The sequence below is a fragment of the Heteronotia binoei genome, chromosome 5 (assembly GCF_032191835.1).
Source record: "Heteronotia binoei isolate CCM8104 ecotype False Entrance Well chromosome 5, APGP_CSIRO_Hbin_v1, whole genome shotgun sequence".
In the NCBI taxonomy this organism is placed as follows: Eukaryota; Metazoa; Chordata; class Lepidosauria; order Squamata; family Gekkonidae; genus Heteronotia; species Heteronotia binoei.
Window position 1 is genome coordinate 8,459,139 of NC_083227.1, and position 20,845 is coordinate 8,479,983.

At 47.0% G+C, this 20,845-nt stretch overlaps 1 protein-coding gene across 1 annotated transcript; it reads right to left on the reverse strand.

Annotated features, from left to right (window-relative positions):
- Window positions 1-3,688: 3,688 nt before the first annotated feature.
- On the reverse strand, window positions 3,689-19,999 carry LOC132571634 (zinc finger protein 84-like). Its single transcript, XM_060238433.1, has 3 exons — window positions 19,874-19,999; window positions 7,650-8,976; window positions 3,689-3,723 (listed from the first exon to the last, which is right to left on the reverse strand). Exons 1-3 carry the CDS (start codon window positions 19,997-19,999, stop codon window positions 3,689-3,691), a joined length of 1,488 nt encoding a protein of 495 aa, XP_060094416.1.
- Between the last annotated feature and the right edge of the window lie 846 nt (window positions 20,000-20,845).

The following is a 20,845-nucleotide window of genomic DNA, read 5'->3' on the forward strand; positions in this document are numbered from 1 at the left end:
CCTCCTTACTTGCGGGAGGCCAGTAAAGACCCCTGGACGGGGGGGCGGGGGGGGGGCTATAGCAGCCTGCAGGGCCTAGAGGGGAAGGGAGGGGGGATGCGTGGGAAGGATCCTGCAGCCTTTTGGTCCTTCAGCCTAAGGGGAAGCCTCGTTTTTCTCTCACACACTCACACTCACATACACAACCTTATCTTTTTTATTTTTTGCATTCTGATGTGCCTGTGTGTTGGTGTCCTTTGCAAGAGTTGTGCATTTACAGTTTCTCGGGCGGAAAAAGAATCTTCTTGTTGTCTCAGAGGCACAATTCAGTTTCTTAATGTGACTGGACTCTTAAGGAGCCCTTGCTGGGAACTAACTCCCCACCCCCGTCTTTTCTACTACCTGTAAAGCTTGAAGAAGTTGTTTCACTGAACTTGAAGAGGTTGTGCTGGATTAGACCCAGAATCAACTCTTGTTGCTCTCAGAGGGGCCACTGGACTCAGACTCTTCCCAAAATGTATTCTTTGGCTGCATTTTTTGATCAGGGCTTTCAACAGTTGCAAGGAAAGGAGAGAAATATGAAGAGCACATGTGTTTCTGAAAGGGTTAACCCAGGGAGCATACAGGGGCACTACCATGAACATCATCCTCAGAGCTGCAGGGGGGGGATGGGGGGGCGTAGACCACAATTTCTTGGGAGGAGGGAAGGGGCTGAACGTGGTCTACGCCCACAGGGTTAGTAATTTGTATTTGTTTAAATTTGAAATTATTTATACTTCCAAAGGCTATCAACAATTTATCTGTTTAAAAATATATAATTGTATTTACTTGTTATAGTCTGACTCTCAAAGAAAGAGGACCTTCTGGAAAGAAAGATGCTGTGAACTGCCTCCCTACGACAAGCTGTGGAAATCATGTATGAAAGGAAATACTCCCCACCCCCCCTTTCCCTCCCACAACGTAGCCTGAGTGTGTGACTGGACCAAGGTCACCTAGCGTGCTTTGTGGCTAAGTGGAGATTGAAACTCTGACTGTTCGCTGGAAGGTCAGATGCTGAAGCTCAAAGACTTTGGCCACCCAATGAGAAGGGGTCTGAGGCTTCTACATCGACCTGTGGCAAACCAGAAATGTTCATTCACTAGCTGTTTAGGGGCTGGAAAAAGTTTCCTGTGAGGAAAGGTTGAAGGGTCTGGGACTACTCACAAACACAGTTCACAGAACCTTTATTGACATAACAACGACATATCAAATCAAGGAAGCAGGGGGCAAAGGAGGTTAATAAAACATTCTAAACAGACTTCTCCACTTATAAACACAGTAAAGGAAGTTTACCCTGTGGCGCAGAGTAGTAAAGCTGCAGTACTGCAGTCGGAGCCCTCTTCTCGCGACCGGAGTCTGATCCCAGCAGAAGCTGGTTCAGGTATCGGCTTGAGGTTGACTCAGCCTTCCATCCTTCCAAGGTCGGTAAAATGAGTACCCAGGTTGTTGGGGGGAAAGCGTAGATGACTGGGGAAGGCAATGGCAAACCATCCCGTAAAAAGTCTGCCGTGAAAACGTTGTGAAAGCAACGTCACCCCAGAGTCGGAAACGACTGGTGCTTGCACAGGGAACTACCTTTACCTTTATAGGAAGTTTGCTACCACTTCGATGGTTTCAGCCTTATTTGAGGCTACTAAGCTTACTATCTTGCTTTCATCAGATTTACCCTCCGGGGCTTGTAATATAGGATCCAGATAAGATGCACGTAAATCACAGTACAATCTACAGAATAAAAGTACATGGTCTGTTCCTTCAGTCCACAGGGACAGAGACTATCAAAGAATGGTATTTTTTAAAAAAATTTCCCATATAACACGGCAGAAGGAAGCACATTAAAATGGGCCAACATAAACGCCCTTCGAATATGGGGGTCAATCAAACAAGAAAAATACTCTGCAAGTAAACAACGAAAAGGAACCCCCCAATTCATGGGAGAGCAATGCCCAGGAGCAAGACTTCTAAGGTCTTGAATCTCCATGTCAATCTCTGTTTAATCATGACAAAAACATGCTTCTCCGAAAAAAAAGGGTTGGATCATCTCTGCTAAGCCCCATTGATGTGATTTTCTCTTCAGTGTAGGTCTCGGACTACTCAGTTTAGAAAACAGACAATTAAGGGCAGGCCTGATGGCAGTTTATAAAATTATGCAGGGGTGAAGAGAGTTGACAGAAAGACATTCTCCCCACCCCCCAAAAAAAACCTATTAGACCTGGGAATCCAATGAACCTTACGGGCAGTAGACTGAGGCTGGGCAAAAGGAAATACTCCTTTAAACAGCAAGTGATTAAAATGTGGAATCTGCTGCCAGAGGCTGTAGTGAGGGCCGCAGGCAGACACAGCTTTTAAAGAGGATTATGCTTCTCTCGTGCGTGAGTTCTCCGATGATACTGAGGATGGCCTTTTGTAGTGAATCCACACTCAGAGCATTTAAAAGGCTTCTCCCCTGTGTGGGTTCTCTGGTGCAGTTTAAGAGCGCTACTCTGACTGAATCTCTTTCCACACTCCGAGCATTTAAAAGGCTTCTCCCCTGTGTGGCTCCTCTGGTGATTTTGAAGATTGCCCCTTATACTGAATCTCTTTCCACACTCCGAGCATTTAAAAGGCTTCTCCCCTGTGTGGGTTCTCTGATGCGTTTGAAGACTGCCATTGTGACTGAATCTCTTTCCACACTCCGAGCATTTAAAAGGCTTCACCCCTGTGTGGGTTCTCTGATGCGTTTTAAGATGTCCACTCATACTGATTCTCTTTCCACACACTGAGCATTCAAAAGGCTTCTCTCCTGTGTGGGTTCTCTGATGCTTTTGAAGATGGCCACTCTCACTGAATCTCTTTCCACAGTTTACTACAGTGTAAAAGAAATTCCTGAGAAGCTGATCCTTGCCATCCTCACAAGGCTCCCCCTTTGCACTGAAATCGGCATATGAAACTGAGACGTCTGTTTGAAAGCTCTTGATTCAAGATATACAGGATCAGCACGAGCACTTTCCCCCTGGTCTTGTGAGAGGCTGAGAAGACGCTTGCCCTTCAAAAGACAATTAGGGCAACAATCAACAAGGATTCCAGGTGGGAAGATAAAGTCAAGGAAATCGAGTCCAGATGGAACCCCTATTTAGAATGGTTCTCGGGAGAAACAAGGAAGGACATTCAGTGGACGATCAAGACTTTGTGCCCTTGGCTGAGGGGAAAAGACGAAGAGTAGATGGGGAGGGTTGGGGGGGGGGAGAGGGTTATTTGCAATTCTAACAATCATATGTTGTAATGGTCAATTTTACAAGAATCAATAAAACATAAAAATATTTATATAAAAAAAGAAGAAGAGACAATTAGGGCACTTCAAATTGTGAACTGTGCAATGGATATATGCATGAAAGGGGTGGGGACTCATTTATTGATTACTGAACATAAGAAATAATATTTGGATCTGTAGTAAAACTTGTTAGTTATGTATTCACAGTAATCGATTATGGCGGCTTTAGCCCTGAATCCCTGGGTTTGTAACAGCCAGGGAGGGGAGGAGGCTTTATAGGATCGCTCTTAAACAGACGAGGAAGCCTTTTTTCTGTTGCTCCCTGGACCTCTTGTGGCTACAAAGCGCCCCTCTGGGAGTTTTGACAATATTTCTGGAGGGAAAGGGCAGAGCCCGGCTCCAGCCCCCCGCCCCCGCCCCCCTTCAAGGGCTTGCTGCGTCCCGGGGAGAAGTGCTGCCTTTGCAGCCCCAGAGACAGAAGCAGAAAGAGGGGAACAGTCCCTGCCTCGGGCTGCACAGGAAGCTCCCCCCCCCCTGCCTCTGCACCATCCCCGGCCGAGCTGCATCATTATAGAGCGTTGGTGGGAGAGGGAAGCCAGGCTGAAGGGCAGCCCGGAAGCCTCTGCCATGTCTGCAGCTCGGAAAGGACTAAAGCAGCAGAGCTGTTTGCTAGAGAGGCCGAGCAAGGAGTGGGAGGGAGAACTCTGTGGTCTTCTTCCCCTTCCAGCCCCCCCTCCAGAAATCCCCACCAACTTAGTACAGCCCTGCCTTGGCATGCATGATCCCCGCCCCCCCCCCACTTACTTCTAAGTAAACGTTTCCAGGCTCCAGCTGCGCTGCTGTTCTCCGCTTCAGCTTCTCTGCAGCCCTTCCTGTTCTCTGGCCCAAGTTCGGAAGCAAACGCCTTCCTCTGCGCATGCGTGCACAGGCAAGGAGGGCAAGCAAGAGCCCCTCCTGTTCTCCGACCTCCCCCCCCCTTGCATTTCTTGCTGGGCCTCTCTAGCCAATGGCTTTGTGGCCTTAACCCTTTTAATGCTGCAGAGGAACGCAACCTGTCCCTTCCAGTCCTCTCCAGGAGGAGCCAGGCTGCCATCTGCAGTGCTGCTCCATGGGGCTGCTCGGGAGTAACTCTACACGGGGATCCAGGGAAGGAGGCTAGAGCAGAATCCCGGCAGCTCCTCGGAATGAGGGCTGCAGAAGAACTGGGGTGGGGGAGAGGAGGCTTGCTCTTAAATGGACAAGGAAGCGCTTTTCTGTCGCCCTCCCCACCCTGGACCTCAAATGCTGCCTGAGATGCGGGGGGGTGGGGGGGAGAGCTGGGAAGGCGGGGTTTGGGGACAGGATGGGCTCATGCAATAGGGCTCTGATGCCACCACCGAGTCCCCCCTCCGAAGCCGCCCTTTCCTTTCCTGCAGTCTGGAGAAGCGCTCTTGTTAGGGCAGGTCTCCAGGCCCTCCCTGGAGGTTGGCAATCCCATCCCAATTGAGGCAAAAGAAACCAGTGGTAGCCCCCCCCCCCTGCCTTTCCCAGCCCCACCCCTCCGTCCCGGGTCTCCTGCAGAGGCGGAATCTCAGATCTTCCCCCCTCCCCCCACAGGGAGACCCCCTTATTTGCGGGAGGCCGGACAGAAAAAACCCCAGGAGGGGGGAGGAAGCCTCGTTTTTCTCTCTCGCACCCGAAAACACAACCTTCTCTTTTTTTATTTTTTTGCGTTTTGATGTGCCTGTGTGTTGGTGTCCTTTGCAAGAGTTGTGCGTTTAGTTTCTGGGGTGAAATATTGTTTCAGAAGCACAATTCAGTCTCCTAATGTCACTGGACTCTTAACGAGCCCCTGCTGGAAACTAACTCCCCCCCCCCCCGCCGTCTTTTCTGCTACCTGTAAAGCTTGAAGAAGTTGCTTCACTGAACTTGAAGAGGTGTGCTGGATTAGACCCAGAATCAACTCTTGTTGCTCTCAGAGGGGCCGCTGGACTCAGACTCTTCCCAAAATGTATTCTTTGGCTGTATTTCCCCCCTATGATCAGGGCTTTCAACAGTTGCAAGGAAAGGAGAGAAATATGAAGAGCACATGTGTTTCTGAAAGGGTTAACCCAGGGAGCATACAGGGGCACCACCATGAACATCATCCTCAGAGCTGGAGGGGGGGGGGGGGGATGGGGGCGTAGACCACAATTTCTTGGGAGGGGGGAAGGGGCTGAACGTGGTCTACGCCCACAGGGTGAGTAATTTGTATTTGTTTAAATTTGAAATTATTTATACTTCCAAAGGCTATCAACAATTTATCGGTTTAAAAATATATAATTGTATTTACTTGTTATAGTCTGACTCTCAAAGAAAGAGGACCTTCTGGAAAGAAAGATGCTGTGAACTGCCTCCCTGCGACAAGCTGTGGAAATCATGTATGAAAGGAAATACTCCCCACCCCCCCTTTCCCTCCCACAACGTAGCCTGAGTGTGTGACTGGACAGAGGTCACCTAACGTCCTTTGTGGCTAAGTGGAGATTGAAACTCTGAATGTTTGCTGGAAGGTCAGATGCTGAAGCTCAAAGACTTTGGCCACCCAATGAGAAGGGAGCCCTCACTGGAGAAGATACTGATGCTGGGAAAGACAGAAGGCAAAAGAAGACGGGGACGGCAAAAGAGGAGATGGCTGGACAGCGTTCCTGATGTAACCAACATGAATCTGAGCGGACTTTGGAGGATGGTGGAAGACAGGAGGGCCTGGCGTAACTTGGTACATGGGGTCGCAGAGTTGGTCTCGACTATGTGACTGAACAACACAACTCCCTAATCTTACACAAACCCTCTTAACAACCAATGCTTCCTCTCAGCTCAATTAGTGTCATCTCGTTCTAAGTTTTTTAGTCTCTGGCTCACACAGTTTTGTCTTAGTTCAGGAAAAATGGCCCCAGAGCAAACTAATCTTTGCAGTACCTCACAATTTAATGCCATTAGCGCACAAAGTAGAATTTTTGCACACAAGACTTCACGGCTTAGAGGGAGTATTGTTAATAACACCACTTACATACCGGATACACGCTAGGAAATCGTCAAAGGCCTCTCAGAATCCACAGTACACTCCAGCATCTCAGATACCCTGACCTGAAATTGTGGGAGCCTTTGTTTGATTGAAGTACAATCCAGGAGAGCGGAATCGCCTCTCTTGCCATATTTCATGAACCAGCTTTATCTACGTCTCCCCAGTCATACATCCACACAGAAACAATAGGTGAAAAGGCTATTCCCAGATATTCTTTTTTAAAGCTGACCGGTGGTGCAGAATGGTCAGCTGCGGTACTGCAGTCCAAGCTCTGCTCACGACCCGAGTTCAATCCCAGCGGAAGTGCGTTCAGGGAAATGACTCAAGCCTTCCATCCTTCTGAGGTGGGTAAAATGAGTACCCAGCTTGCTGGGGATAAAGCGTAGATGACTGGGGAAGGCAAGAGCAAACCATCCTGTAAAATCTCTGCCAGGAAAACATTATGCTGTGACATCACCCCAGGGTCGGTAACAACTTGATGCTTGCACCTTTACTTTTAAAGCTGCAAGTCTCAAGATACCAAAATCACCTTAACTTTCAGCACTGGAGACACAGGCCTCTCTTCCCCCCTATCCTGACACACACAGCTCAAGACAGCAATCTTCCTCCCCTCTCCATTTCTTGTTCTCTAAAGCTGCAACTCCCAGGGCACGAAAACAACTTCCAGTGTATTGTCTCTTCTGATGATCCACAATGCTTCTCTGAAAAAAAAGGGTCGGATCATCTCTGCTAAGCCCCCTTGATGTGATTTTCTCTTCAGTGTAGGTCTGGGACTACTCAGTTTAGAAGACGGACAATTAAGGGAGGGCCTGATGGCGGTTTATAAAATTATGCAGGGGGTGAAGAGAGTTGACAGAAAGACATCCCCCCCCCAAAAAAAAACAAAAACAAAACCCTATTAGACCTTCTGGGAATCCAATGAACCTGACGGGCAGTAGACTGAGGCTGGGCAAAAGGAAATACTCCTTTAAACAACAAGTGATTAAAATGTGGAATCTGCTGCCAGAGGCTGTAGTGAGGGCCGCAGGCAGACACAGCTTTTAAAGAGGATTATGCTTCTCTCGTGCGTGAGTTCTCCGATGATACTGAGGATGGCCTTTTGTAGTGAATCTCTCTCCGAGCATTTAAAAGGCTTCACCCCTGTGTGGGTTCTCTGATGCGTTTTAAGATGTCCACTCTCACTGATTCTCTTTCCACACACTGAGCATTCAAAAGGCTTCTCTCCTGTGTGGGTTCTCTGATGCTTTTGAAGATGTCCACTCATACTGAATCTCTTTCCACACACTGAGCATTCAAAAGGCTTCTCCCCTGTGTGGGTTCTCTGATGTGTTTGAAGACGATCACTCGTAATGAATCTCTTTCCACACACTGAGCATTCAAAAGGCTTCTCCCCTGTGTGCGTTCTCTGATGCGTTTGAAGATTACCACTCTGACTGAATCTCTTTCCACACACTGAGCATTCAAAAGGCTTCTCCCCTGTGTGGGTTCTCTGATGCGTTTGAAGATGGCCACTCTCACTGAATCTCTTCCCACACACTGAGCATTCAAAAGGCTTCTCTCCATTGTGGATTCTCTGATGCTTTTGAAGACTGCCACTCTCACTGAATCTCTTTCCACACTCTGAGCATTCAAAAGGCTTCTCCCCTGTGTGCGTTCTCTGATGCCTTTGAAGACTGCCATTCTCACTGAATCTCTTTCCACACACTGAGCATTCAAAAGGCTTCTCCCCTGTGTGGGTTCTCTGATGCGTTTGAAGATATCCACTCATACTGAATCTCTTTCCACACACTAAGCATTCAAAAGGCTTCTCCCCTGTGTGGGTGCTCTCATGCATTTGAAGGCTGCCATTGTGACTGAATCTCTTTCCACAAACTGAGCATTCAAAAAGCTTCTCCCCTGTGTGGGTTCTCTGATGCGTTTGAAGACTGCCATTGTAACTGAATCTCTTTCCACACACTGAGCATTCAAAAGGCTTCTCCCCTGTGTGGGTTCTCTGATGCCTTTGAAGACTGCCATTCTGACTGAATCTCTTTCCACACACTGAGCATTCAAAAGGCTTTTCCCCTGTGTGGCTTCTCTGATGTGTTTGAAGACGATCACTCGTAATGAATCTCTTTCCACACACTGAGCATTCAAAGGGCTTCTCTCCTGTGTGGGTTCTCTGATGCATTTTAAGATGTCTACTCATACTGAATCTCTTTCCACACACTGAGCATTCAAAAGGCTTCTCCCCTGTGTGGGTTCTCTGATGCTCTTGAAGACTGTCACTCCGAATGAATCTCTTTCCACACACTGAGCATTCAAAAGGCTTCTCCCCTGTGTGGGTTCTCTGATGCTCTTGAAGATTGCCATTCTGACTGAATCTCTTTCCACACACTGAGCATTCAAAAGGCTTCTCCCCTGTGTGGGTTCTCTGATGCTTTTGAAGACTGCCACTCTCAATGAATCTCTTTCCACACACTGAGCATTCAAAAGGCTTCTCCCCTGTGTGGGTTCTCTGATGCGTTTGAAGATGTCCACTCTGACTGAATCTCTTTCCACACACTGAGCATTCAAAAGGCTTCTCTCCTGTGTGGGTTCTCTGATGCCTTTGAAGATGTCCACTCTGACTGAATCTCTTTCCACACACTGAGCATTCAAAAGGCTTCTCCCCTGTGTGGGCTTTCTGATGCTGTTGAATATTACTACTGAGACTGAATTTATGTCTGGTCTCTGAGTATTCAGCTTTCCCCTGTCTCTTTATTCTTTGATGCACAAGAAGCTGTGATCTATTTCTGAGATACTTTCTGCACTGAATGGATTTGCTTGCTTTTATTTTCCTGTGCTTTGGAAAATGTATATTCCACTGTCTTCCGTCACACTTGTCAGCCATAAAGCCACCTTTCTTTCTCTTCACTCTGATTTGATTCCTGATATTTTCATTCAAGTCTTCATTTTTATCTTTATCCGGCATTTCCTGATGAAGTTTCTCACCCTCCTCATTCCTCTGATCATCCTCTGCTGGAATAAAGAGAGAGAAACTGTTAGCACTTGGGAAGGCTGATAAGATCCAAAGGCATCTGTGGGACTGCATAACCCCTCCACCTTCCCCCAAGAATATCTAGTATTTAAGGATACCTCCCCCACCCATGAAGAACTTCAGCTGAACTCTTGCTCAGAAGGAGCATCTGAGCCTCCAGCTTATGGCCTCCCTCCCTCCTTAACCACAGGCCTCTATGATTGTACCAGACCAAATGTGGCTCAGGAGGGAATCAGGAATCTCATATGGTTACTTCTGGCCTGTTCTTCTGACATAAGAGTGAAGGTCACTCACTCTGAACCAACTCATTTGGGAAGGAGACATGCTCTTGGGAGCCTCTAGAACAGCATTTCCCAAACCTTTTCCCGCTGTTGCCCAGTTATTGTTACACTTTTCCTTCGTGGCCCACTAAAATTTGGGGATGGAGACTTTGAGGGTGGAGGAGGGAGACAGGAAATGATGTACAAATAAGCCTAAAACTATTGCAATGTTTTGTTTAGGAAAAGTAGGAGAATAGTGGGATTTTGCAATGCGATTTTAAAAATAAAACATCAAGAAAAAGTACAAGGATCACAGAGCAGAAAACTAAAAAGATAAAATGCTCTCAGCCTGGGAAAACATGAAACGGCGGGGGGGGGGGGAAGAGAGGGAGAAGAGAGAGAGAGAGAGAGAAAGAGAGAGAAGAGAGAGAGAAAGAGAGAAAGAGAGAAAGAAAGAAAGAAAGAAAGAAGAAAGAAAGAAAAGAAAGAAAGAAAGAAAGAAAGAAAGAAAGAAAGAAAGAAAGAAAGAAAGAGAGAGAGAAAGAGAGAGAAAGAAAGAGAGAAAGAGAAAGAAAGAAAGAAAGAAAGAAAGAAAGAAAGAAAGAAAGAAAGAAAGAAAGAAAGAAAGAAAGAAAGAAAGAAAAGAAAGAAAGAAAGAAAGAGAGAGAGAAAGAGAGAGAGAGAGAAAGAGAAAAAGAAAGGTAAACATGAAATGGCAGCCTGGGAAAACATGAAATGGCAGGGAATTTCAAGCTTCCTTCCCCTCCCCCCACCCCACCCCACCACTCAGATTAGCAATGGCAAGGAAGGGAGGGAAGGAGGGAAAGAGACAAAGTAAAAGATAACTGACAGAGAGAGAGGAAGGGAAGTGGGAAATAAAGCAAACAGAGAAAACAAAAGACTGACAGACAAACAGAAAGAAAAAGAAAGAACAAAAGGGAGGGAAGGGGGAGAGAGTTGGAAACAGAGAAAAAAAGAAAGAGAAAGGAAATAGGATGGAAGGAAGGAAAAGGGAGGGATGGAGTGAAAGAAAGGAGGGACAAAAGGAAGAAAAATAGAGAAAAAGAAAAATGGAAAGAAACGGGATGGGAGCAAATCACCTTTTAAACTGCTAGCTCCAGCAGCACAAGCAGGCCTGGGTCCCCTGACCTCAGCTGGCAAGGGAAGTCAGGCCAAGTCCCCCCCCCCCTCCTCCTTCCCTCCCTCCCCCCCCCAGGTCAGTTTCAGGCTGGTTAATGTGCCCCTCCTTTCTGGTCGGTGGGAAAAGTGACACTGAGCTCTCACTCAGCGCAGCGACAGACCGGCAGCAGGTTGAACGTACGTCCGAAAAGGCCACCACTGCTGCTCCCTCCCCCGCACTTCCTGGATGGGAAGGAAGCGTAGGGGAGGGAGCAGCAGCGGCCTTTTTGGATGTTTGTTCGACCTGTTCCCGCGCTGAGTGAGAGTTCAGCGCCGTTTTCCATGCAGGGGAGGAAGGTACGCGTTAACCAGCCTGAAATTGACCTGAGGGGGTAGAGAGGAGTCAAGTTCCTCATCAAAAGCTCCTTAGAAAGCTTGAGAGTCATGGAGTAAAAGGACAGGTCCTCTTGTGGATCAAAAACTGGCTGAGTAATAGGAAGCAGAGAGTGAGTATAAATGGGCAGTCTTCGCAGTGGAGGACGGTAAGCAGTGGGGTGCCACAGGGCTCGGTACTGGGTCCCATGCTCTTTAACTTGTTCATAAATTATTTAGAGTTGGGAGTGAGCAGTGAAGTGGCCAAGTTTGCGGATGACACTAAATTGTTCAGGGTGGTGAGAACCAGAGAGGATTGTGAGGAACTCCAAAGGGATCTGTTGAGGCTGGGTGAGTGGGCGTCAACATGGCAGATGCGGTTCAATGTGGAACCAGAGAGGATTGTGAGGAACTCCAAAGGGATCTGTTGAGGCTGGGTGAGTGGGCGTCAACATGGCAGATGCGGTTCAATGTGGCCAAGCGCAAAGTAATGCACATTGGGGCCAAGAATCCCAACTACCAATACAAGTTGATGGGGTGTGAACTGGCAGAGACGGACCAAGAGAGAGATCTTGGGGTAATGGTAGATAACTCACTGAAAATGTCAAGACAGTGTGCGTTTGCAATAAAAAAGGCCAACGCCATGCTGGGAATTATTAGGAAGGGAATTGAAAACAAATCAGCCAGTATCATAATGCCCCTGTATAAATCGATGGTGCGGTCTCATTTGGAGTACTGTGTGCAGTTCTGGTCGCCGCACCTCAAAAAGGATATTATAGCATTGGAGAAAGTCCAGAGAAGGGCAACTAAAATGATTAAAGGGCTGGAGCACTTTCCCTATGAAGAAAGGTTGAAACGCTTGGGACTCTTTAGCTTGGAGAAACGTCGACTGCGGGGTGACATGATAGAGGTTTACAAGATAATGCATGGGATGGAGAAAGTAGAGAAAGAAGAACTTTTCTCCCTTTCTCACAATACAAGAACTCGTGGGCATTCGATGGAATTGCTGAGCAGACAGGTTAAAACGGATAAAAGGAAGTACTTCTTCACCCAAAGGGTGACTAACATGTGGAATTCACTGCCACAGGAGGTGGTGGCGGCCACAAGCATAGCCACCTTCAAGAGGGGTTTAGATAAAAATATGGAGCACAGGTCCATCAGTGGCTATTAGCCACAGTGTGTGTGTATATATAATTTTTTTTGCCACTGTGTGACACAGAGTGTTGGACTGGATGGGCCATTGGCCTGATCCAACATGGCTTTTCTTATGTTCTTATGAGGGGGGCGTAATGCTTTGGGGAGGAGGCGCAGAGAGGGATGGCAGACCACCGGTTGACCTGCGACCTGGCACTGAGGCCAGCGTGGCTGAGTGCCGGGTCCAGACCCTGCTGTTGGGAAACGCTGCTCTAGAAGCACCCTGAAATAGGTCTTCGAATGCAAGGCCGTTCTTTCTCCGCCAGTTTCTCTTATACTTTTGGCTTCATTTGCAGAGAGAGAGGGAGACAGAGAGAGAGAAAGCCATCAGTCTTACATGGGGAAGGAAAGATATTAAAGACTAAAAATTCTTCTGGAAGGTCAGCACCACAGTCCAGATCAAAGCCCGGAATCTGAACCAGTATAAGCAGTATGCCATAAAATCCTAGTTCCCCCAAGGGTCGCAGGTATTGTGATGTGGTCTGGTGTGATTTGTGGGTGTTCATAATTTGAGCCTCTCTGCAGTTAACACCATCATTTCTTTCAAGGCCAGATCCCAGAATGTGGTCATTGGTTAATCGTGAGAACCTTTATCCTGTTCTGCAAACAGGACACTGAGGGTATGAGGATGCTCAGGGGTGGCCCGATGCCCCATGGCTCCCTAGGCAGATTCGCTGCCTGGCGCCCTCCCCCACAGCGGATATACTACCCAGAACCTATGCAGACCATAATCCAATTCAGATAAATTTGTTAAAAATACAGAAAAATCCTCGCTGGACTCTTAATTTACAAATTTTGAAAGAATCAAAGTTTATAGAAACAGCAAAGAAAGAAATAAAAGAATTTTTTATCATAACCTCAACAAAGGTACCAAGAGGCATTTAATCTGGGATGCGTTTAAAGCATTCTTTAGGGGAATTGCAATACAGTATTCGGCCAGGAGGAAGAGAGAACGTATGAAATCTTATAGGGAACTAGTAGTTAGATTGAAGGAGCAAGAGAAACAACAAAAAAAGAACAATATGAAAGAGATAAGAATAAGATCCTAGCCATCCAACATCAATTGAACATTATATTTACAGAAGAGGTGGAGAAGAACTTGAAATGGCAAAACAAAGCTACTTTGAAATGCAAATAAAATTAGCAGATGGCTAGCCTACAAACTGAGAAAGAGAGAGAAAAAAAGATCATAAGGTCCTTGAAAAATGGAAAGAAAGAAGAAGTAACACAAAATAGTCAATTGAAAACAATTATTCAAGATTTCTACCAAAGACTATATAAAAGACAGGAAATCCCAGATCAAAGGCAGAAGATTATATTGAAAGTGTTAAGATCAATCGGATATTTAAAGAACAATGAGAGAATCTGGAAAAACCGATTACGTTATATGAAATTGTTGAAGCAATAAAATACCAAAAACACAATAAAGCACCGGGCCCAGATGGGCTTCCTATTGAATTTTTCAAAACCTTTGAAGAAATTTTGTTAATTCCATACAAGAATGTAATAGAGGAAATCCAAGAAATTAATGAGATCCCGGTTTCCTGGCAAGAAGCGCTTATTTCTCTAATTCATAAAGAAGGAACTGACCCTGCTGACATCAAAAATTATACACCTACTCTCACTCTTAAATAGTGATTACAAAATCTTCGCGACAATCCTGGCAACATACTCAAGAAGGTAATTACATCAGTGGTGCATGAAGATCAAACTGGGGAACTGTCTGTCTGTCAACAGCTACAAGAGCCCTATTTAGTCCTTATCAATTGTCTTCAGGCAGCAATCAGAAGACAGATTGATCATCCTGATGCAGCAGGAGAATTGATGATAAAATTGGCCAAGGAAAATGCTAATTTGGATTCAAAAAGAGCCCGTGGTGCAGAGTGTAAAAGCTGCAGTACTGCAGTCTTGAGCTCTGCTTCGGCCTGAGTTTGATCCTGCGGAAGCTGGATTCAGGTAGCTGCCTCAGGGTTACTTAGCCTTCCACTCTTCAGAGATTGGTCAAATGAGTACTCAATTTGCTGGGGGGGAAATTGTAAAAAGACACACTTTACTTTGCAACAGTGCTCAGTGCAGCAGGCTGAGATTGCTGCTAGAGCAATGGCTTTTGCCGTACTCCTGATGCATGTATCTCTCCAAATTGACCTTAATTTGATTGGCTATATTTTTAATCTTGCAGTTTTTAATTTTTGTTGTGAGTTACCTATTTTCTGTTACTCATAGTGAAAAGCAACTTTAATTTTAATCTTCCTGGTGTGATTGCTCAGGGCAATGCATTTGCTGATGAGATTTTAAAAGATGTTATTTCTCTATTAATGCTGTTAACCTGTGTAGTTTGCAAACTAACATAAGAGAAGCTGTGTTGGATCAGGCCAACAGCCCATCCAATCCAGCACTGTGTGTCATCCAGTGACCAATATGTGTGTCACTTTGGTGTAGTGATTAAGTGTGCAGACTCTTATCTGGAGAGCCAGGTTTGATTCCCCACTTCTCCACTTACACCTGCTGGAGTGACCTTGGGCGGTCATAGCCCTCTCAGAAGTTGTTCTGGTTAAGAGCAGTTTCTGTCAGTGCTCTCTCAGCCCCACCCATGTCACAGAGTGTCTGTTGTGAGGGAGAGCAGAATATAGTTCCAATGTCTTTTTCTATGCATACACATATGCACATGCATAGCTATACTGTGGCTAATAGCAACTAATGGACCTCTGCTCTATATTTTTATCTAGCCCCCTCTTGGACTGGCTATGCTTATAGCTGCCACCACCTCCTCGTAGCAGTGAATTCCACATGTTAATCACCCTTTGGGTGAAGAAGTACTTCCTTTTATGTGTTTTAACCTGACTGCTCAGCATTCTCATTGAATGCTCACAAGTGAAAAAGGGAGAAAAGGACTTCTTTCTCTGCTTTCTCCATCCATGCATAATCTTGTAAACCTTTATCATGTCACCCTGCAGTCATGTTTCTCCAATCCAAACAGCCTCAAGTGTTTTAACCTTTCCTCATAAGAAAGTGCTCCCTAACAAACTTTGACAAATGGATATTAACCATATAGTTTCCCTGACACCCTGATACTTCCTCATATTTGCATAGACATGTACTCTAAATATCTTTAGGCTACTGCTCACTATGGTGCAGCCACAAAACATGTCGTGGCTCACCTTATTTCTGCCTTGTGGTAGTGGGCCACTCCTCAAAGAGGGGAGTCTGCTAATCATATCATTGCTCACTTAATTGCTGCCATCACTGTCCTGGGCAAACCTCAAAATTCAGGACAGACAATGGCCCTGGTGACTTTTAAAAGTGCAGGGCCCTTTTACTTTTCCTGATTTGGGTGGCTTGGATTTCTTGGGGTTAGGGTGAAAGTTTTTTTGGGGGGAGGGGTTGGAAAAGTTCCTGTATTGTTAAAAGTAAAGTTTTTTACTGTTTAAAAGGATTCTGTGTTTGATTTGTTGCTGCTGTGTTGTGCTGCTGTTGTTCCTTTTCTCTTCTGGTTCTGGCTCTTGGGGGAGGGCTGTTTGGCCTAATTTTCATTGTTAAAAATGACATTTTAACAGTTGAGTTTCTTGGCCTTTTCTCAGTGATCTGTTTGATCTGTTGTTGTTTGGATCTGTCTACCGCTTCTCTTGTTTTGAGAGTTGTGTTGTTTGGGGCAGGGCTGGAGAGCTGGCATCTGTAGATTGTGTGTTCTGAGGCAGGGAAGCTGGCACCTGGGTGAGAGACCAAAACCAGCATGCTTGTTGTGCTTGGCCAGCTCTCCCCGTGTTGTTTCGGGTAGAGCTGGAGAGCTGGATCTGGGTTTGCTGTAGCTAGGTCTGCAGAGCAGACCTTGAGCAGATTGTGTTTTGTGTGGCAGTGACATCGGCAAATGGGTTTATATTGGTCCAGGCCAGCAGGGTTCATAGAGTGGATAGATGGATGTAGTGCATTTGGGTCTATAGAGATTCTCTGGTGTGAAGTTAGGTTTGGCTTTGGGTGCCCCAGGAACTGGACCCCCTGGCCCAATCTAATTGGGACTTGGGGCTTTTGTAGGCGAGAGTCCCATGCGTACTCCCTGCAGTTTGTGGACTCTCCTCAAATCCTGCCCCCCAGTAGCCTCTAATTATGCCCTATGTTGCCATTGATTTCAAAGACCCATAGGGTATAATGGTGGGATAGGGGGACCTCTTTGGATGCCCCTGGAATGGGACCCCTGACCCCAATATATTTGGGACTTAGGGAGTTTGTAGGGAGATTACCCTGCAGGTCCCATGCAAATTTGGGGGATCTCCCTCATACCCCCTCCCCTCCAGGCAGCTTCCAATATACCCTATTTTGCCATTGATTTCAATGGCCATAGGGTATAATGGGCTGTATATTCGGAAATAGCCGCACATCTACCATATATACGGTATTCAGAGTACCAGTATTCGGAAATATACGGTATCCGAATTTTCTGGCCCAATACATTTCCGAATCAGATTTTTTTTTTTTACAACCTTTCATCAGTATCATTCACTCAGTCCAGCGTTGGCTCTCCAGGTCCCAGGCAGGTCTTTCATTCACCTCCTATCTGATCCTTTTCATTGGAGATGTTGGGGAGTGAACCTGGGACCTTTTGCATGCAAAGGAGATGCTCTGCCAGGGAGCTGCTGTCCTGCCCAAGTGGTGGAAGGGGGTCAAAATGATAAATTGCTATTCAATATTTGGATTCATTCCACCTCGCAATGGCAGCAAGTTACACCTTTGGCACCTAGGAAAGATCCTTACCCAGAGAGGCCACGTTCCCATAGTTCTCCAGCATGACTTCCCTGTACAGAGCTTTTTGTCCCAGATCCAGCAGGGCCCACTCTGCTTCCGTGAAAGAGACAGACACTTCCTCCAAGGAAAAGGGACCCTGAAAGAAAAAGAAGATTCCCTCCTCTTCAGAGATCTCACACTGGGAGTTGTCTGGGAAGGTACAGAAAGGAAGGCTTGGGATGGGTAAATGCAACAGCATTCAAAGGATCTCTCTCACGGACCCCTCATAGAAACTGAAGGAGCAAAAGCTCCCCTGAGAAAGGAGAGGGACCCAGCTGTGTCCCCTCCCCAGCATCTCTCCTACCTGGATTGGAAGTGCAGCGATTGTTCCCACAGCTTGGAAAAGACAACGGCTCAACAGCATCTCTTCACTGCCTGTTCGTGAGACAAGGGAGGGAGGGAGGGTGTTTATTTCCTGGTTCACACACACACTATTCTCAGGGTTGTGAAACCTTCTGCTATGTACACTCAACTCGTTTTTAAAATTCTTTATACTACATTCTGAGAGAGGCAGAAGAGAAGCACAGGGACCTCTGAGCCTTAGGAATTATAAATACTGCCAATGTATTTCAGACTACGTCAGAGTTGTGTTTGCTCTACAGGAGGGAAATGAGGAGTGGAAATGCAATGCAAGATAGCACCATCCTATTGGATCAGATTAACTAGAATAATTCTGGGGACTGGAGGGTCACTGGAATGAACTTTCACAGTGTCTTGGAGCATGCTGAATTGGATATGTTTTATTTATTGTTCCTGTAACATTTTGATGTTGTAAGGCACCCCTGAGCCTGCTTGTGGGATAGGGTGGGGTAAAAATCGCAAATTAAATTTAAAATTAAATTAAACCAGGTTTTCAGCTGACACAACCGCAACATGACATCACATCTGTCCATGCCCCACCCCAAGACCCTCTCCAGTGCCTACAAGTGCTGCCATCCCTACTCCACCCCTGCGACCCCCAGATGACCCTCCAAGCACAGGCACAGAAGGAAAATGTCCCCATGATTATTGTCTTCCAGGGAGTGGTTTCAGAGCTCTGCTCCCCAGAAGGTGGAGGTTCCCTTTCGAGGTTTGCCTGCCTTCCCCTCCACAGGAAATCTGAGACCTTTTAGGGAAGGAAGATGAGAGATGAATTTTTAGTTAGTGGATAAATGGTCCTCCAGGAGTTTGTCTGATCTTTTAGAGACATCACAGTGTGTGGCTATTGAGTGCCACCTGTTAACTCTGTGTTGCCTAAAGAAATATGCATTCCCCCCCCCCCCGACCTGACCTCTCAACCCATCACATTCACAGGCTCCCCAGGCACAAGGAGTCCTTACCACAGGAGAGGGCATCTGGCCACGCTCCACCGCCTGCCCCCTCTGCCCTGCTCCAAGGAAACTCCTTCTGCCTCAGGGAATTGCAGCTTCCATCTCCAAAGGTGGTCCCTGCATCTGAAACAACAGGAGAAGGGAGAGGAAGTGTAAAAAGACCAAGATGGATGACCTGCCCCACGGCCCAGGACTGCGTGCACCCTCCTATCAGCAGTCTGATGAGTTATCTGCAGGAGTCAGAAATTCTCTAGCAGAAGAGGCTCTGGGCAATTAGACGGCAAGGAAACTTAAGATAAGGTCAGATATTGTTGTTTGAAGTAGACACACCTGGAGGGAATCCCCTCACCTGTTCTGCTTGCCTCTTATGCTCTGCCTGACTCAGGAGGAAACCTTCGGCTAGGGCCACCGCCTGGGAACTGGTCTCCGGCCCACATCCTCTGACCCAGCACTGCATTTCCTGGGGCAGGAGAGTCAGGAACTGCTCCAGGATCACCAGGTCCAGGATCTGCTTCTTGGTGTGCCTCTCCGGCTTCAGCACTGGTTGCAAAGTCCATGCAGCTGGCTGCAAACCTCTCGGGCCCATCGGCCTCATGGTAGCGGAACTGCCGAAACATTGGCAACATACTTCTGAGGTCAGGGTGTTCTTAGCCAGGACCTCTGGCACAGCCCTTTCCAGAATTCAACACCACTCCCAGCTGGGGTGGGATGTAGACTTTTGCTTGCTGTCTTCCCAGTTCCAGGTCCTTCTGAGTCCTGCTCTTCCATCTCCTTCCCCTTCTCTTGAGCCACCTGTCTTTAAGAAGTTGTCTTTATTCTGAAGTTTCTCCTTTGGGGGGGGCAGAGAGAGACAAACAGAGTGTGTGAGAAGGAAGATACGTATATACACTCACAAACATGCAGACACATACATGCACCTATAAATACAACCTCCACTCCAAAAAGAAGCAGGGACTGTACCACAAGTCCTTCATCCTTGAGAATTGTCACAGTTTTCTCCCTGCCCCGTATTCTGCTCACCCTGAAAGGACCATTTTTCAGAGTCCAGACGATTTGGAATGAAGCGTATGCCAAGATCTTGGACACCTTTGCATGGCTACTAGTTAATCTCAGTGGTGCCTGCTGGAGATGGAAGTTGGGGGGGGGGGAGAGTCAGCCAAAACACCTGTCATTGCAACAAGCCAATCAGCATGAATGATTTAATACATTGGATCGCGTCTGGGATTCCGTTTTGTGCCTCCTGACCCCCAAAAGAAGGCTTCTTATTCTTGTCGGCATCTCCCTTAACAAGATCTGAACCCTCCCTCCTGGGACTGTGCCCTGGTGTTTCTCCCTGTTGTGCTGCCTGGGGGTTTGTACCTCTCTCGCCTGGCAAAAAGATGCCCTTCCGCCCCCCTAACCCCAGTGCAGGAGGGAGGATCTGGCATTGTGTTACGGCTGCCTCTGCCAAGTGAGCCCTGGAGGGATGGGGCAGGAGTGATGCGTTTGGGGCAGGCGTGTTCTCTCCTGTGTGCCCACTTTGCAAAACACTGCTGCCGTGGGGACTCGAATCCACATCTGTGGATCTCCTTGCGGGGTATTCATGACACGATCCTCACGGTGATGGAATTTTGTGCAACATTTGTTCGTCCTGGCCTTATACATCTTGGGGGTGTGGCCACATCTGCATGCTCCACCCCTGTCTGCCTGTCAGGGGACCCATCTAATACTCTGATTCGTGGCGTGGGTATTGTCTCCATGGGGTTGCTAGGCACTCTCCACCTTAGCAACAGAGGTATCTAAAATGTTCCTCTCCTCTGCTTGCGGGGCCTTGGAACCCTGCTGGCTGCCCGAGCCCACAGTGGGCCCGTATCAGGATGGGTTGCAGCCGATTCCAGTGCAGGCTGGACTTCCTTCCTCCAGCCTGCACCCTTTCTAAATCACCCCACTCCACAAAAGGCCTGCTTGGGTTCGTTGGTTTGCAATATGAAAAGGGACAGCAAGAGAATGTCAGTTTCATGCATCTTAAACTTTCCTTATAGTGAAGACACTGATTATTTTAGCTCCCAACAAACTCCGCTTACATAGCTGAACAAAACTGGTGCCTCTCAGTTACCAACCTCTAGGTGGCTGAAGCCAAAAACAATCAACTACCCTGAAGAAAAACCAACAAATTTTACTACAATGCCAGAGAAATTCCTGAGAAATTGATCCCTGCCGTCCTCACAAGGCTCCCCCTTTGCACTGAAATCGACATATGAAACTGAGCAGTCTGTTTGCAGGCTCTTGATTCAAGAAATGCAGGATCAGCCCAAGCACTTTCCCCCTGCTCTTGTGAGAGGCCGAGAAGACGCTTGCCCTTCAAGAGGCATTTAGGGCACTTCATATTGTGGACTGTGCAATGGATCTATGCATGAAAGAGAAGGGGGCTCATTTATTGATGACTGAACATAAGAAATAATATTTGGGTCTGTAGTAAAATGTGCTAGTTATGTATTCACAGTAATTGAT

Coding starts and splice junctions, on each gene's coding strand:
- LOC132571634 (XM_060238433.1), bottom strand. CDS start 19,999: ATGTATAAGGCCAGGACGAACAAATGTTGCACAAAATTCCATCACCGT. Junction 8,977..19,873: donor CGGCAGCAGTGTTTTGCAAA/GTGGGCACACAG, acceptor AATATTCAACAG/CATCAGAAAGCCCACACAGG. Junction 3,724..7,649: donor TGGAAAGAGATTCATTACGA/GTGATCGTCTTC, acceptor GGGGCTGCAAAG/GCAGCACTTCTCCCCGGGAC.